General features: G+C 38.8%; 1 protein-coding gene across 5 annotated transcripts in view; it reads left to right on the top strand.

Annotated features, from left to right (window-relative positions):
- ncoa2 (nuclear receptor coactivator 2) overlaps nt 1-19,035 on the top strand; it is a 69,695-nt gene extending 50,660 nt beyond the window's left edge. For 3 of the 5 annotated variants that reach the window (XM_056738933.1, XM_056738935.1, XM_056738932.1), the window contains exons 12-22: nt 5,187-5,382; nt 6,736-6,936; nt 7,959-8,192; nt 8,562-8,691; nt 8,901-9,063; nt 9,173-9,469; nt 10,400-10,477; nt 10,565-11,045; nt 13,173-13,350; nt 13,796-13,988; nt 15,870-19,035. In XM_056738933.1, coding sequence (XP_056594911.1) covers nt 5,187-5,382; nt 6,736-6,936; nt 7,959-8,192; nt 8,562-8,691; nt 8,901-9,063; nt 9,173-9,469; nt 10,400-10,477; nt 10,565-11,045; nt 13,173-13,350; nt 13,796-13,988; nt 15,870-15,884 — 2,166 coding nt within the window. In that variant the 3' untranslated portion in view covers nt 15,885-19,035. The remainder of the gene's footprint in view (nt 1-5,186; nt 5,383-6,735; nt 6,937-7,958; nt 8,193-8,561; nt 8,692-8,900; nt 9,064-9,172; nt 9,470-10,399; nt 10,478-10,564; nt 11,046-13,172; nt 13,351-13,795; nt 13,989-15,869) is intronic. The other 2 variants (XM_056738936.1, XM_056738934.1) reach the window with 2 other exon arrangements.

Below are 19,035 nucleotides of genomic sequence, written 5' to 3'. Positions count from 1 at the left end.
CCTCGGTTACCAGGAAAAGACCAAGAGTTCTGCTGGAGAGGAACCCGTGACCTCACGGTCGCCACGACAGCACCATTGAGAACACAAAGTGCAGTTTACAGAGCAGGATGACCACAGCGGGACAGGAAGACTGATGCGGGAGATGCTCCGGCAGAAAAACCGAGCTTTGTGAGAATGAGGCAGGATGAAATAAGGAGAGTGTTGAGAGAGAGGCTGAGCTACAACCTTTAGTGTGTTGTTTACCTAGAAAACATTTTAAGTGGCATAGGCATATGAAAGGTGATTCAAACAGCAGGTGGCAAATTTACTAGTTGTTTAGGACATTTAATTGAAGGCACCATTATTCCGTTCATGTTTTTCATAGATGAAGCGATTACAGAATGCATGAAATTAATCCTCATAAAATTGAAACTGACCCTATTTACTTTTTAGTAGAAATCTGCAGATATATCATCCAATAATCCGTATCCGAAAACAATCCGTATATGAAAGCAATCGGACGATAGTTTAAAAACAGCCAATGATCAGGGCCGATATATCCTGTCAATCAAAAGATGAGAGCTGTATGCAATAAATTTGTGCTCTGTGTAAAGAAAATCTTTGATGTTCAATATTAACAGTCATTATATGAATTAATACCATTCAGAAAGATTTGAAAGATTCATTTAATCTTTAGTATCTGTATCGGGAGATATCAGTCTTAATAATCTGCTGTAGGTGGAGTAATTTTGTATCCATGCATCTCTACGTTTTTCTATACATTACGAAGCTGTTGCTACACAAGTTAATACACGTTTTGGGTTTTGTGTTTGTAATCATATATCTAAAAAATACTTTCGCTTTGGTGTGGCAATCCTGATGTCAGTTTGGCGGCTTAGGCAGAACATCTGTTAACCCCTCCCCTCCTTGTTTTCTATATGTTAACCCCTCCCCCTCCTATATGTAATCAATTTGCAGTGGTGAAAAACAAGCCACACCCTCTATTTTTCTCATTCAATATTCTGTTTATTCAGAAGTAGGTCAACAGAGTTGTTTGAAATACCAGTGTATTCTGGTGTAGATTTTTTTTGATTATTTTTTTGAGCTAATGAAAATATCCAGAAAGACCAAACTAACAGTGACCTCGCACCACTCGTGCGATGAGTGGCAGGGTGATGTGAGAGAAGCACAGCTGAGGATGAAGAGAAACAGAGATCTGTATTAAAGGTCATGATAGAGAGAGCGGAGCTAAGGGATTCTTCAGCGACACTGCTCCAGTTTGTGACGCATGCTTACACATTTGCATTAATGCAGCTACAGGAATGATTTCATCAGTGTCATTCAATGCATAGGGTTATTTTAAAGGTTTACCTTTAATTCCTTTACTGACAGCATGGCTTTAATAATGCAGCATTTTTATCAAGGGTGGTAGAAATGACCCAGATGCACATATCTTAGTCACCCGGGACCTGTATTTCCCAGTCTGCATCTCTAGAGCTCTAGTAAGCCGTCTACATTAACGTCATCTTAAGGCATTATTAGCACACTCACAAAGCGCTTTTAGGCCAAATTCAGCACAGCACAAATCCTGTTAAAGCAATCCCACAATGCATCGCAACAGGTTTAGAGAAGTCCCAAATCAGCAATTTCCATTTAGTTAAAATGCTTCCTTTGCAGGCAGCTCCCTATGTAGGCATCATGGTTTTAGAAACACTTCTGTACACTTAGGTGCATTTGTTGGTGGCCACACTGGTTTGTCTTCCTCCGCGTTTGCTTCTATATATTTGGTTTCTATGTGCATCTGTGTGTTTGCATGCACACTCTGACGCTTGCAGTTTGTCTACGTGCTTGCGAAGGCACACGTGTGTCCCAGCAGCAGGAAGTGTGAGTCAGGATGTCACTCCTCTGCCCTTCCAAACCCCTCACAGAGCTCTAATCGGCACCTTTACACCATTCCTCTGTAACACACACACAGTGCAGACAGCTGTCCCCACGCTGACATTGTCGCTTCATTGGTAGTTCTTCTATGTATCAATTAACCCCACAACCCCTCTTACCCTGCAGTCGTGCTCCTGTCTACACGGCTAACAACCCCCACCCCATCGACCCAGCTTTAAGCTATCTCATTTCCTCTTTGGACTAACGATTGTATTCTTAGCTTGTTTATGTGTTTAGCATTGACAGCATTTCTATAGGTTTACTTAGTTGTACTAAATCGGGAATTTGAAAGAAATTCTGTCGAACAAGTTCTTTAACATAATTAGCAAGTAAAGATTGCTTTTGCAATATATGTGGATAACTCTAATCTGAGTACTATGTAATGAACCGCTGTAATATTGTATTGCTAGTGAGGATAGAGGTCTTTATATGACAATATTGCCATTCTGTATAATAGTGTAGTACTACTTATTTGTTTACTTTTACCATTTGTTTATTTGTCAAGTCTTCTTTTAAATGTCCTTGCAGTTTTTTGGACAATATATATATTTTTATAAAAAATATAAACATAAATTATTATTAGTTGTACAATTATTATCAATAATAATTAGAATAATATATGTTATGATACATGTTATTAATAACGTGTGATCATATTTATAGATATTTTCATACCTCAGAACTGTAAAAGTAAACAACTAAATAAAATTAAAAATTATTACTATTATTATTACTAATATACAGAATAATTATTGTTTTTATTATGCACAAAATAATAATTACGATAAATTTGGTACTCACACTCTGTCTTTGAAATCTGGTATCGGTGCATCCCTAATGTTAATAATATTGTGTGATAAATAATATTTATAGATTACATTTTCATACCTCAGGACTGTTAAAATGAACAGGAAAAAACCTAAATGTATTTATGTTACAGATATATCGACCAATAATCGGTATCGGTCGATGAAAGGAATTTGTTACACTATCGGCTATCGCACCAGTTTGATGTTCAATATTAATAGTCATTATATTAAATAATAACATTCAGAAAGTTAAGAAATATTAATTTAATCTTCCGAATCGGTTCGGCAGATATCGCTCTGAATTATGGCTATCGGTGGAGAAAAAATTGTATCTCTGCATCTCTAGTTGAAATACAAAAAATCTTAAGAAATATTTTTAACTTAAACTCAAAAAGTATTTTTCCAACTCCCCACATCCAAATGAAAATGAGTAGTGTAGATTAGTGTAAAATATATACTTTTACTGTAGGTCTTCCAGTAGCTGATGATTAGAAACGGAGGTCTCATAGATCACCACGCAGGGAGGTTTTCCACAATTGGCTTGACAAGGCGCTGACGTCAGCTCTCCCACCGAGCGGTGAGCAAGTGATCCGTGGAGGTGCAGCTCAGTGCAATAAGAATCCATGTTAATGCACAGGCACTTTCCGGTCTGAGCGAGTGAGCACAGCGAATACACAGGAGATAGAGAGGGAGGGTGATAATTGGACAGAGGAACAGAAGAAGAGGCTAAAACAAGCGGCATGTGAGATGCACAAGGACGGCGAAATAATCCGCAGCAGGTTTTCTCTGACAAAAGGGCAGCCAGGGACAGGTGGTGCTCACACAAGTGTGTGTGTGTGCATGTGTGCATGTATGAGATGAGACGCGGGAGCTACACAAGGAGACTGACCTCATTAAGTAGTCCCTCCTCTCCCGCTCACTTCCTGTTTGTGTGGCCCTTTTCCTCCGCGCTGCAGTTGCAAATCAATGGCAGGAGAAACATGGCTTCATTAGGCTTTCGAGATGCGTGTCAAGACAAACTATCCATCTATCGGCATGATCATGTACAGCATTTGAACTTTGACCCCTAGCGTCAGCCACCTTCCGCATCCCCCATCTAAACGCACACGTGCATTAACCCTCTTCTGTTGTTGTCATTTACATTATGAACACGTCTCTCTCTGTTTTGATTTATTCAACAAAGAAAACGGATTTAGGATATTATTGGAATTGTTTGACATTCAGATCGCGCTTTTTTTTAATAAAGACTTCTGCTTGTAGAAGATTCTAAATGATTTATCTGTGGATTGCACTTCTATTGTGTCTCTATTGATATAGATGCGTCACATATGCTGCCCCCTTGTGGTGGAGTGAAGAAATTAAGGCACGTTTATCAAAAGTTCCAAATGCTGGCTTTCATAAGGATTTGCGTTTTAGGATAAATATTTACATGCTGAACTCTAGAACGCTTGTTGATTAAGCTTTTATTTTCTGTCATTGTATTGAGCGGTTGCTTATTTTCCTCATGGCATAAAAAAAGTTGCATGATTTTGAGTTGAAGGTGTTTATCTGCAGTGCAGTGCAGCAGGAAACTTTCTTTACTGTCTGTTCTGGTTTGATCTGTCAGACAAAGTCCATCTCAGCCTGTTGAGATAAAGATGTGATGCATCAGGGCAGATATTTTATTGCATATGTACTTTAATGGGACGGTGCACTTAAAGCCAAGCGTGCATTTTGATTTCTAGAGTAATAAATATGTTTAAATGCGTATGAAGGAGATGAAAGCATTTCGAATAAAATCGATTCGGTGTTTAAAATCAAGCTGCACGCCGAACCATGTGATGTGATGTGATGTGTGCATGAGCATTTAGAACTTTCTCTGATAAAGAAGTAATCATAAGATTTAGTGATGATAACCCTGGTATGACAAACGGAGAAGTGATCAGCTAGCCTCCGTTAACTCAGTGTGAAATGTGTCCTAGATTCCTGCCGGCGTTGTGCGTGTCTACATGCAGAGATAGAGAGAGAGGGAGAGAGAGAGAGAGGAGGGTGTGTTTCGGCAGACAGATATTTGTTCCCATTCTGAAGTGTAAACCTACAAGACTTTCTTTGACACTCATTGACATTTCGTGCTGATTTGTGGAAACGAGTGCTCAGTTAAATCACAACATTCATTATTTCTAAAAGCACAAGCAAAAAAAGCGTAAATATTTGAAATCTCAGCCAGTTTTGAGTTTAGATTTATAAAATGCAGAATGCAAAATTATTCATTTGGACAGCAAAAATATGGAGTATATCTATAAAGACATTCTTGGCGCTTATAAATAAATCTTGCAATAAAAGGAAATCTGACCTTGACAGATTCTTTGATTTATCTTGTTACATTGCAGACGGCTGACAGGCGCTTCATTATTTCAACAAATATCCCTATATTTATAAATAGCTGAATTAAATGCTTTCCTTGTGTGTGTTTTTGTGTAGTCCAGTGAATTGGATGACATCCTGGATGATTTACAGAACAGTCAGCCAGGACTGTTCTCTGAGCCTCGGCCTGTGTCTCTGCCTGCTGCCGTGGATAAGCAGTCAATCATCAACGACATCCTGCAGATGACTGGAGAGGGCGGAGCCAACATGGGCACCCAGCAACAGAGAGCACTACAGGCCATGGGCCAACAGAGTGAGTAGCCGAGGATGCAATAACACATGCTCGGAAAAATGACACTGGCTGTGTTCAGAATAGCACACTACTGTTACTTTTGTTGCGGCACATGGAAATAATCAGATTCCCTGTTTCAGTTGCCAAAATGTGCAGTTTTGAACCGAGCATAGAGTATGGAATCCAACATTGCACTGCACTTGACCTTTCGTTTTTTGTATGACAAATAACATCAGCCACAACTTTGAAGATTTCTTTAAACGTAGTTTTAGATGTTTTTTGTACACCAATCACTAACTGAAACTTTACAAACGTGATTTTCACACAGGGAGATTTTAATGTTGTTTATATGTCTGTGTGGTGGTTTTAATACACGTTAAGATAAAACATGTGCAAATTCATCGTTTTAAACCATTGCAGAGTACTTTCTCTATTAAATTGCTGTTTACCAGTTTGAAAAATGCAATTTGATACTGCCTATGTTTACGACATCATAACCCTGTAACAAATCACGTTAACAGATCTGAGCTATAGATATGTAAGGATGGAGCGTAGACTCGGCACTGAAATGATCGCTGCTGTTTTTTGTTACTGCAAACATTAAATCAAGGTATTACAGTACCGTGAGATTGTGATATTGTTACATCATTATTAAATATTCGTTTAAAGTGATACAATTATTGAATGCAGTGGGACTTTAAATGTGACTGGGTCAAATGTGGTCATGTGACAAAAAAATTCCACATTACTGTCTAAAACACTAATTTTGTATAATGGTTACTGTTTCACTCACTGTTTCTGAACGAGGCTTTCATCTTTAGTCCATGACACAGAACGATAATTTGTTTCAAAAATATGCAAGTACAGTAATACCTTTGCAGGGATAGTTCACCCCCCCAAAAAAAATCTGTCATAATTTATTCACCTGCAGGTCTTCAGAACCTCTGTGGAACACAAAAGAAGATATTTTGACAAATGTCTCGGTGGTTTGTGTCTGTACAATCAAAGATCACTGGCGGTCAGTGTTGTTTGGTTACCGACACTCTTCAAAATATCTTCTTTTGTTCTGCAGAGGAAAGTTGAGAATGATATGTGAGGGTAAATGATGAAAGAATTTACATTTTGGATTTGACCCCTCATTTGACCAAATGACCTTTTAACACTGTTATTAATCAAGTTCCTGAAAAAACAAACTGCGACATTTCTTACGTCAGGTGTAAGTCCAGCTTCTATACAGATAGTTCTGTATGTATCTTATTGGTTACATTCACGTACACACCTGTGGTAAGATGATTAGACTCAATGTAACACATTCAGTATTTTTTCTGCTTTTGTAGTATACTGAATATTTACTGTGGTTATGTGTGTGTGCAGATTTCGGTGGTCCAAGGCCTGGTCAGCCCGGCAGAGCACCGCCCGTACGAAGCGTATCTTTGGACATGAACATGACTGCTAAAGGCGCTCAGGGTCAGTACACTCTGATGAGGCACAACAGCCCGTATCCACTCATGCAGCAGCAAGGCATGATGGGAAACCACAGTGGCATGCCAAATCAGCCAAACATGGTCAATGCAGGTGAGTTTGGGAGCAAAACTGGAATGTCCGTATTCCACTTATGTTGAAGCAATAAATCTGAGTGTGCAAAAACAAAAACCATTGGGCAAAAATATAGTTTGTCCATAAGCGGTTGACTTCCTGCCAGGGCTGGTTTAGATGGCATTCAGATCATTGAACGCTTCGGCTTTTGATATCTCATTACAATGTCGTGGTGAAATAAGTTGGCTATATTTACATTTGCCATAGCTATTAAAGGGATTTATTCACCTCAACTGCAACATTAAGTCATGCTTGTGCTATGCCTCCAATGACAGGGTGTCCAAACACATGAACACTTAATTTAGTCTTCATTCGTGATGGGCGTTCCTGCCAACTGGTGTGTTAAAGAAAGAGATAGCGGCAGTGTTCGGAGTTGTTTGTCCATGGGTTGTGCAGGGCTTCCCCGACGCTTAACGCCTGTTACAAGCGAAATGTTCCAAACCCACCCTGACCCTTTTAAAGGAAAGTTTCAGTGCGACTAGCACAGTTGAGCGTGATGGTGTTAGCCAAAAGGAAGAACAGGGACAAAGTGTTGAATCATATCAAAAACATTTGTGTTTGTTTGTGGTGGGTTGCGCTTATTTGCGTGCAGTTGCTTTAATGCAGTGTGCATACAGCTATATAAGGTGTATGAATGACTCATAACTTTAGGAAAGAATTGTGGGGGCTTTGGTTGGGTATTTGTCTGAGTTACAAAAAACCTGTCCTTTTAACTGTCAACAACAACGTACAGTAATTTCCTGTTTTTTTTGGTTTATATTTTTTGTGCATGTTATTCTTAAGAAGAAAACTGTAATCTTATGGCTAAAATAAAACTTCTCTCAGCATAGAAAACCACTTTGTTGACAAGATCACGGCCATGTGGAAGTCCTACCCTGTGTTATTTCTTGCTTAAATAAAAAAATACTGAGAAGGATTGCAATTGCATTTGTGTATTACCATTTTTTTATAAAGGATACTCTGAAATTGACAGTCTTTCTGTGTGTTTCATCATCTTTCAGGAGTTATGGGTAATAATGGTCCTCGTGTAGGTATGCAGCAGGACGGTTGGGGTGCGCAGGGACAGGGTCCCGTAAATAGTGCGGCTTCGCCCGCCACGGCCGCACCCTCTGTTCAGCACACCCTCCAGCAGGGAGCGCTCCACGCCCGTATGGTGTCTGCTGCTGGTATGGCAATGAGACCCAACAGCCAGCCGGGACCCAGACAGATGCTTCAGTCTCAGATGATGCCCAATGGTAAACGCACACTGTGAAAACCAAGCAGATGTTTTGGTATTTTATGAACGCTGTTGTTAACAAATCTAAAAAAACATTGTGGTTAAAGGAAGAAAAATTAAATGTTCTGAAACTATATAAAAATGTGTATGTTTAAAGATAGGTTACATTTCATCCTATTGAAACAGTGTTTAAGCATTATACAAAATATGAAATGCCATAAATCGAAGAACTAACTGAAAACAAAATACCTGACAATAACCAAACAAAATTGAAAAGACTTTTAAAACATCAAATAAAGTGTAGAAAAAGAGAACCATATTTTACATCTGAACAGAGGTTTTAAACGCAGTTTAAATAGTGTTTTGTTATGTGCCATTCTTTCCTCAGCCCAATCAAACATGGACATGGGCATAGCTGGCCACCAGTTTCCCCAGCAACAGGCACCGCCCAATCAGACGGCTCCATGGCCAGACAGCGTGATGCCTATAGAGCCGGTGCCATTTGGGAGCCAGAACAGGTAAACAGCATTTATTATTGTCACTATTGTTAGACACTCCACTTTATTGCTGCACAAACTAGGCATGTGCTGTGTGCATGTGTTGATGTTGTCCTTCCGTGACAAAATAGATGCAAATGTCCGAAACGTACGTGTTATCACGTGATGGATGCTGCTGATTCACGTGTCGGTTTGACAAGTGCTTAATCAGAGTCTCTGGTCTTTGTCAGTTCCATGTATAGCGGTTCTCAAGAGGACGTGTTGTTACCCACGGGTGCCGAGGGTCAGGTCGACGAGCGGGCTCTACTCAATCAACTCTACTCCGCCCTCAAAGATTTTGATGGCTTGGAGGAGATCGACCGTGCACTTGGCATCCCTGCACTAGTAGGACAGGTAGAGTCATGTCAGCATTTAAATTTGATAAATGGAGGGAGCGTTTTATAGAATAATTCATTAAGAGTAGTTAATAAAAATGTTTGCATTATCACCTGTGTTTGTCCAGGCACAGCCGGTGGAGCAGGATCAGTTTCCCGGTCAGGACCCCAGCATGATGATGGATCAGAAACCTCCCATGTACAGTCAGCAGCAGTACGCCGCATCCCAAGCCCACATGCAGCAGGGGGGATACGCGCCCATGCAGGATCCCAGCTTCCACGGCATGACAGGGCAAATGGGACAGAGGCCTAGTTACCCCTTGCTCCGCATGCAGGTCAGACCGGGACTCAGGCCCCCCGCGGTTGTTCCCACCCAACCCAATGCTCTCAGATTGCAACTTCAACACAGGCTACAAGCACAGCAGGTAGAGTTTTGAAAAGTGTGGAAAAACATCAGATAAAGGCTGGAAATGTTGATATTGAATCATTGCAAAGGTTTTTTTTTAAGTAGTGACATTAACGCATCTTTTTTTTTTGCCAAAATATTCTCATCTCAGAATCGCCTTTGGTTTTGTGCCTCCTACTGGACATTTAAGGAATTGTTTCTTGACCTCATTTGGGTTTATTTAGGGGTCATTTGCAGTAAATGTTGAAATTCCTATTAAATAGTTGAGTATTTCATTCAAAATTGAATATTAATTTAAAGTCATTTTTAAGATGAATTTCTTATTTTTTTTTTCATTTTGGGAGTGCTGTCAAACAATTAATCACACCCAGAATAAAAGTTTGCGTTTACATAATACATGTCTGTGTACTGTGCATATTCAATTTGTATTTATAATAACATACATGCCTATATTTAAAAAAATATATATATATACATACATTTATATAACATTTCAATTATTGGTAAATATAAATAAATACATCTACACATTTCCTAAATAAATATATACATGTATGTGTATGTTTTTGTGTTTACAAATACAAAATTAATAAGCACAATACATAAATATGTCACTTTTATTCTGGATGCGATTAATCAATTGATAGCCCTTATTTTTTTATAACCTGCTCTAGTAATTAAAAGGTTTTTTTTACAGTTCCAATAATTTCATTTTTAAAGCATTGATATTAACAACAATGCAATATTTTGCCATATATAATCACTTAAGCCTAATGTTTATTTGCTACATATTTTAATTATCTTATAAATCTAAACTATTTCAGTTCCTTGAGACATAAATGGTTTGTAGAACTGTATTAAAAATGTAGCACTTTTTTGTACAGGTTTTGTTTAACATAATGCTGAGTAATGTGAAACATGCCACAATTTGGTTTATTTCTCCTTCCAGAATCGACAGCCCATAATGAATCAGATGACTGGAGTGTCAAATATGAACCTACCTCTAAGACCTAACGTTCCGAATCAGGTATGTGAGGCCGCACCTTACATCCTCCTTCCCTGCGTGGCGACGTCAACTTTTCATTTGTCTGAAACTTGAAACTTTGTCTCGCAGGGGACGATCAACGCTCAGATGCTCGCCCAACGGCAGAGAGAGTTGCTGAGTAACCACTTACGACAGCGTCAGATGGGACATCAGCTGGACCAACAGCGTCAGCAGCAGCAGCAACAACAGCAGCAGCAGCGTAGCATGGCCATGCGAGCGCAAGGCCTCAGCATGCCACCCAACATGGCCGCCGCCGCAGCTGCTGGCATGCCCGGAGCCATGAACAACCCTCGGATCCCCCAGGCCAACCCCCAGCAGTTCCCCTATCCGCCCAACTACGGTACAGGACTGGCCTCGCCGCCCCCTTCCACCAGTCCCTTCTCCCCCGGTTCCCCCAACCTCCCTGCCCCCCAGCTCCTCACCCACAGCGCCATGCATGGCTCTCAGATGAGTCTAGCTAACCAGGGGATGCTGGGCAGTCTGAGCGGACAGTTTGGGGCTGTTATGAGCCCTCAAATGCAGCACAGTGCCTTTCAGTTCCCCAGCTCAGGTACTGCCTGCTCTTTCACTCTGTCTGTGTGTCACGCGCTTCCACACGCACACCCGCAAACACGCTACAAGCTTAACTTGTGTGATTTGACCATGCAGTGAAGAATTGAACGTATCCTCAAGTAGTTGAAATAGTTTTAAGTAATGCAACAGTTTAGCGGTGGCAGGTGCGTCGAACATACTTTATCATGTCCGAGTTTAATTTAATTTATTAGACTCTATAATAATATGTCATCTGAAAAATCATATTCGTTTTTTTTTGTGCCTTGTGTAAGTAACTGAGATTTAAGACATTTGTATTTGCAACAAAACGTATTACGTTAAACGTGTTAAGCTAAAATGAAAACACTAGATATTGTAGTTATAAGCAACATTTTTAGTCAGTATTTGAAAAAAGTTCACAATGATTTTTTCAGCTAAAGACGTTAAAGAAAATATAGTTTTTATGTGAAGTGTCGTGTGGTGATAGTAGTATTCAAATAAGGGACAGTTCACCTAGAAAAAGATAAAGATTTAGTCACTCTTATTTCGCTCAAAACCTGAATATGACTTTTTCTTCTGTGGAACACAAGATATTTCGAGAAAAGTCTCTGTTGTTTTGTATCCATACAATGCAAGTCAATGGGGATCAATGTAAATTGGTTACCAGCATTTTTTTAGATAGTTTATGTGTTCTGCAGAAAAAAGTAATACATTTTTTGAATGATTACACCTAAGAAAAAAAAATACTTTCTTTAATGGGCAATGTAGTCCCATTAAAAGGTAATTGTGGTTAGGCCAGCCTGTGCCACTAGAGGGCAGGAAAGAGCTTAAAAGCCATTCCACATGAACTAAACTACCTGTAAAGACAAAATATTAAAGAATATTCTGGGTTATTGTCAAGTGTAGTGTATGCATTATCAAGGACCACACCAGATACAAAGAAAACTGATATTGGATTATCGTCTCTATCAGCAATGCAGCCCTATTGTACGTTCATAGTATTTTCAACTCAAAACTATTGTGTGACTGTAGTATTTCACAACATGTCACAGGTCCAGTGCATAGAAGATGAATCTAACCCAGAATATTACATCAAGGGTGTATCAAACTACTAATGTTATCAAAGTCGTTATATCAATAATACAAAGCTTATGTCCTGTTAAGTGCCATGTCTGTGCCTGTGCTGTCATGTGTCGGTGTCTGTGTCCTAGACTAATTGGCTGATGGTGATCAGTGGAAGCGGAGCAGTTGATTAATAAAAGATCAATTATGCGGTGAACCAGACCTCTCACCCAATCTCGCCCCTAATCCCGCCCATTTCCCCACCCAAGCTTTCTCTCTGGCTGTTTAAGCCACTAACACTAACCTGCATGTGTAACTCTGCCCTAATGCCTGCTTATAACACCTCAAACCCATTGATTGTGACACTGGTCGTCCGTCCCTCCTGATTTCTCACTTTTGATTGAGATGAGCTGAATCTCTTCTCAATATGATTTCTGCTTTGAAATTTATGATGATCAGCTAATTAGTTTGAGCAACTGTATATGTACTCTTGAAATGTGTGTGTGAGAACTAGATTTCTGTCATTGATTACATTTCGTATTTATATTTTAAATAGGGCTGTCAATCAATTAAATATTATTGAATGTATTACATGCCGTGGCGAGACTGGCGACTAAACGGATCAAAGTTAATCTTGCACGGTATATCAGTATTCGCTCAGAACATTACCCAAAATAATAATGTTTCCACACACAAAAAATATTATTGCGGCAAATAAAAGCATTTGAATAGAGACTATAAAAAGTGGCTTTAGAAGTCAATATGTAGTTTTTATATCATTTATTTATAAACATAATTTGTCGCTGGTTTATAATCCCCATAAATCTGTTTTACGTTAAGGGCCTGTTCCCTTGTATTTTATCTGTGATTTTTTTTGTGACAGAACTTGACAGCCCTAATTTATATGGCAAAACTGTCAAACGTTAATAGATTATAAATAATTTCTGTGTGTAAGAGGTTAATGGGGTTTTTCAGAGAGCGTTTGTATGTGTGAGTGCATGTTACAAAGTAGAAATAATTTGTTGAAGTGTTTTGTTATTTCAAGTTCAGTCCATTCATGTCTGTGTGTGTATGTGCGCATCAGGTATGAGTCAGCAGTCGGATGGTGGGTTTGGTGGGGCCGCCACCCCTCAGAGCCCCCTCATGTCTCCCAGGTTGGGCCATGCCCAAAGTCCCATGATGCAACAGGCGCAGGGCAACACCTCTTTCCAGTCCTCCCCTGACATGAATGGCTGGACGCAGGGCAACATGAATGCCAACAGGTACGAGACAAGATCAGCACCAAGTATTTGTTTAAAAGATGCTGTACTGCAGTGTTAGTTTTGAATTATGACATACTTGACATGCTTCATACTTCATTTAATTCTATGCATTATTTTTTCTTATAATTTTGCCTTTTATATTCATCATATAACTTTTCTCTTTTTAGCAATTGCTGAAAATGAATTTATCTTTATAATGATATTATTTAGAACTTATTTTTGTTACAAAATATTTTCATTTTTCTGTTTTTATAAATAATTTTTCATTGTTCAAGAATTAAAAATTACTTAGCTCATTTGCAGCAATAATCTTAAAAGATTTATAATGACATAAAAAATCTACTGTCATATTTTTTACATCAATTCACATCTTAATTATTAAAAAACTGTTTAATAATGTGTTGTTACTAACGTATCTCGTATATTTATCTGCTTCCCTCTGCAGTATGTTCACTCAGCAGTCACCACCTCAGTTCCCCCAACAGGCCAACAACAACATGTACAACGGTAACGGCATGAACCTAAATGTGTCTATGGGCACCAACTCGAGCAACATGGGCCAAATGGGCAACCAGATGTCCATGAGCTCTATGAACTCTGGACCGGTGGGGGGTATGACCAACATGGGCCCTGAACAGGTTAGACTGATACACACTCGCCACTTATCTTTACTGCAGGAGAATTAGACATGCCTTGCTGCATTTTGCATGTTTTGCCCCATTTAGGTTTTTCGTCATTTTTATGGTCCGATATAATGTATTTATATAGCAGAAATGTTTACACCTGAAATGACGCGAATGATAAAACACTTGACATCCTTTTAATTTGGGAGTCATGTGACACCTTTGATGTAATACCGTACTGACCTCATTGTTTTATGTAACGTCACGTGTGAATGTTTATTGTCTTTTAGGAAACCATAGGAGTGCCACACACTCAGCTGAAATTAGATGGTTTGAAAGCTCAGATTAGTTATTAAGACACATCTTTAAAACTACTTGGAACTACTTTGCAGCGCTCGTCAAACTGGAACTTTTTCAGCGCTAACTCCTCAATGTTCCACATAGGAATTCAGTGAAAGTGAAACCCTGTAGATTTATTGGATGCATTTATTTACTTAAACCATTAGACATAGAATGTCTAATGGTCAGACCTTAAGTGTCTGAGGTCACCAAATAGCATAGACGACTGCAACTAGCTCTTGAATAATTTACTGTAATTAGCCGCGGTAAGTTTGCAGTTGAGAGAGATGATGCAAAACTAGACATATCGGACAAGTGATATAATTAGTCACTGACAATTAGTGCCTGTTTGAGGTTGATAAAGAGCTCATATCTGCAGACATGACAGACTTTAAGTGCTCATGTCAGAATGCTCTGATATTTGGACCTCAACCCAGGACTTGAACTCATGTCACCCATGATGCAACTGTATCTTTGAAAGCTGACCACAAGGCTACAGCTTCAAAAAACAATATTTTATTATTAAAGGAATATTTTGGAGTTTTGCTGTAAGTGACCACAAAAATTGAGTTTTGTGCCTTAGTAGTTCGTAAAAAAAAATTACATATAACTTAACTGAATAGGCTACGAAAACAATGATGAGTTCAGTTACTCGATATCAAAAGCAAGTTATTGATTTGTTTTAACATTATTTAGCTTAATTTTCCATTTAAGTATTTTTAATAAATTCTTAAAGTAGTTCACCCAAAAACGCAAAAATAAGAGCACAAAATAAAATATTTTGAAAAATGTTGGTATAATGTAACTGTGGTCCCCATTGACTTGCATTGATTTTGTGTCCATACCATTGAAGTCATAGGGACAAACGGTTTTTAGTTACCGACATTCTTCAAAATATCTTCATTTGTGTTCTGCAGAAGAGAGTTATACAGGTTTGAATTGACAAGGGGGTGAGTAAATGATGACAGAGTTTTCATTTTTGGGTGAACTAGCCCTTTAATTCATGTTCTCTCTCACCAGTTACACAGTAAAGATTTTTTACATGGACCTTTACAGCTTTTACGAATCATTAAATAGTATGAATATTTAACCAAGCTACATTGGTTTATTTGTGTGCACTTTATGTTGCTATAAGCCCTGGTAATCTTAGTCCACTGATTTATTTCCAGGCTGTGTGTATAACTGCTAGTCTTTGAATAATTCAGCATTTTGCCATTAGCTTAGGTTTAACAAATTATTGCTCTGTTTCTTAGCTGTAATTATCTCTTCATGGTAACACGAAGTTTGGCATTACAACACATTTTAGCGAGCGATACATGAAACCCGGATATAAGAGCTTGTAAAAAGTACTTAAGCATTGATTTATTGCATCCATGTAGCTTTCGCTATGCCATACCTTTCTGGTACTACGTTTAATACCATACTGTATATTTACCGGACATGTGTGTATAGCCGTGACAAAACCAGAAAGAAATGCAGATATGTATTAATTTTGATGTTTTTTTATTGATGTAAACCTCAAATCTGACTAAAATTTGTCTTGTCTCTTTCACCCAGCAGAAGTATTGTTGACCCAAGGCGGACGACATCCTAATGCAGTAAACGGAGTGTGATGAAGATTCTGCTACAGCGTGACGGAGGAGATTTTGGAGTAATGCTGTGCTATTTAAGCTGCTAATGGGGGCCAGACGGGTGTTTAGAGATCCTGTTTACTGCCCCCTACTGGACATCTATAGAAGATGCATCAGGGGTACTGGAGCTCAGAGGGGTTGGACTCTCTCTCCCACACACACACACATTGACACTTTGATCTGGACCTAGAGCTCCCCCCCTCAGTCGAGCACGGCCTTCTCTCATACACACACACACAGCGAGCCCTTTTCGCGAGTCTGCTCTGTTGCATTCACCGTAGTGTGACTTAGGTCTCCCCAGAAAAAAGACTCGGCAACTGTGGAATCAGAATCCTTGTCTCCCATGAATGTAATCCACCCTTTTCTTCTCCTGGTCTTCAGGCTCTCTTAAAAGACTTGATGTCCCTCGTCTTTTCCCCTCTGTCTGACTTTGCAAACGGGCAAGAAGACTGCATTTGAAACACGTGCTCAATTCAGCCGTTTTGCCTTTTTTATTTTCTTTGTTTTCTTTTCAGAGTGCAAATAAAGTTAGAATGATGATGAAATGGCATAGAATTCAGATGATGGTTTGTAAAATTAGAAGTAATTTAGAGGTTTATTGTGTATTAAATTAAGTTCTATTCTAATGTATAGATTTTTTAAACGATGTAGATTTCTTTATGATCCATCAATTTGAGTGAAAAATCACACGGAGAATTCGTGCGAATGCCTCCGCATAAGAAATTCTTAAACACACCCATGGGTTTTATTTGCTTCGGTCCAGTAGTTTCAGGTAAATGTGATTTTTATCTTGTGGTTAGTAAAATGGAATTCTGGTAGATTGTAAATACCAATATTGGGGGAAACAAATCTGTTTCGTATGATATTTATTTTTTGATTTTCAATACGTTTCCTTCTTCCCTCAAAGTCCGGGTTTTGTGAACGACTGCAGCGTTTCACCCGTGTGTAGACCGGGAAGATAAGAAAGGCGGGTTTTCTATGGTACTAAGTAGAGTGAGCTGGGGTGCGGTGGTCCTTCTTTCCTGGGTGGGGTCTGGGAGGACGCTGTGTGTACAGTGTACAAATACTCGCTTGCTTCTAAGCTTTTAGCTGGGAGCCCCGCCAGAGGAGCCCAACACAGCCATAAACTCGACACTGAAGCGTGCTTTCTTTGTTGCGTGGAGTAATGTGCTTAATGCCAGATGCTATTTACAACCAGAATCCGGTGTGTGTAAGAAAATACAACAAGCAATAAATAGTACTTGAGATTTTTTTCTTTTGTTTTGTAAGTTTTGTACAGGACTTTTCAGGAGACACCTTTTTGCTCCCCGGTTGAAACTCAGTATTAAAGACAGATACTTTTTTATTGTGGTTTATATTTTGAGAAAAACTACAAACGAAAGATGTCGGAATCTATGTGTTTCTCAGTGAAAAGCAGGTTTTAGTTCGGGTGTAGCCAAAAAAGAAAGCAGCGTTTGTTTTAGGTGGCTATTTCTAAACAGGTAAAACTGGGAATCTACAGCCAGACTGTTTGCTTTGACCCCCAGTACACATGAATCGGACATATCCACTTGTAATGCATATGTCTGAATTCCATCACTACGAGACATGTCAACTCTACAATCGTAAAGCTGTAACATACGCAATACAGTTCCTCGTGTTTTATATTAGAAAACGAAGCCAAATTGTTAATTGATCAGTAGACTTACACATGCCACTGTCATTTTGTTTCGTCTCATGTCTGCGCACAGGTCGTATTGGGGAATGATCCTCAGCTTTCGCAGTTTCGCTGAAAATATCGCCATGTCATCTGTGTTTAAGCTGGTGTATTAAAAAAACAACATGTTTTGAGTATATACTGTATTTACCAGCAGCAACTAAAGTTTGCAATGTCCCAGCTCTGTCATTATTCGCTAAAGGTGCCGTGGTTGTGTACGAATATACCTGGTGTTTTGGTATAGCTTTAGCTTTTCCTTTCAAACACTGTAAATACAAGTTTGATTTCACGTCAATTGGGGTGAAACGTTCACTGCCCACCAACGTTTCTGTGAATTCTCAGAAACTCACCTGCAAAGATAAAACAAAACTTTGATTTGATGATCATTCTTAATGAATCTGCTGACATTTGTCATCTGTTTGGCGTCTGAGAAGGACAAAAAATTATATTTGGCATTCATTTATTCCACAAGCTTTTTGAATGTCGAATGCCTTGAAGAAGGACAGACATCCAGAGACCAATATTGGAGAATAGCCAGTTTCGAAGTCGCACATGTACAACTACCCTCTGCAAAGTCCAAAGATTGTCAAGATTTTGAAATAAATATAAGCCATGATGTGAAGGTGGTGCAGAGTTGTTTTTTTAGTGTTTTTATCAGTACTAGTGCAAAAGAGCCATTTGTCCTAAAATGAAGAAATAAATACATGGAATTGTAACGGCAGTGATTGAATTTCCTGAAATGATTTGTCTTTACCTTACCTTTGGTTTTTCTGAGTCTTTTGTATAGTCTGCCAATTTCTTAGAGCTAAATGCAAGAACCTTGAAATGCTAAAACGTAGCATATTGCCTTAGATCTGTTTTACTGTCTTGTATATTACAAAACCTGTATGTATTATATTTGTATAGTGAATCATTGACCAGATTGACCCAATTCACCCATCATCTACCTTACTTAGACATTTTCATGTCTTTCTATCTATTTCTCTCCTTTCCCACTCTCTCCTCCTCGTCTCAATATTGCTCATTTTCCATATTTGTGATCAGTTGTGGGTTTTATTATTTGTACAGTCCTGATTTTACCCTCTGTTATGTGTGAAAATGGAGATGATGCAATGGGAAATCGAAGCAATATGTAATTTATATGAACTTTTTGGAGAAAGCTTACAGTGTTGCGCGCTCCTGAGATGTATTTTTCTTTCCAGTTGGTCACATGAAACATCTGTTCATCCGCATCGATGTGTGTAATCTTAGCGTGAGCCTTTTATGCAAAGTTAGATATACCGAGAGAAATTTAAATACAGTTATGCAAGTTGTCAACTATGGCTTTGCTGATGCTATTTGATGTTGAATCAAATTGAATTGTAAATAAAGAATTCTGTTATTGCAACATTTAAAA

The sequence above is a fragment of the Triplophysa dalaica genome, chromosome 23, assembly GCF_015846415.1.
Source record: "Triplophysa dalaica isolate WHDGS20190420 chromosome 23, ASM1584641v1, whole genome shotgun sequence".
NCBI classification, from domain to species: Eukaryota; Metazoa; Chordata; class Actinopteri; order Cypriniformes; family Nemacheilidae; genus Triplophysa; species Triplophysa dalaica.
This window is presented reverse-complemented; position numbering and strand designations above follow the sequence as displayed.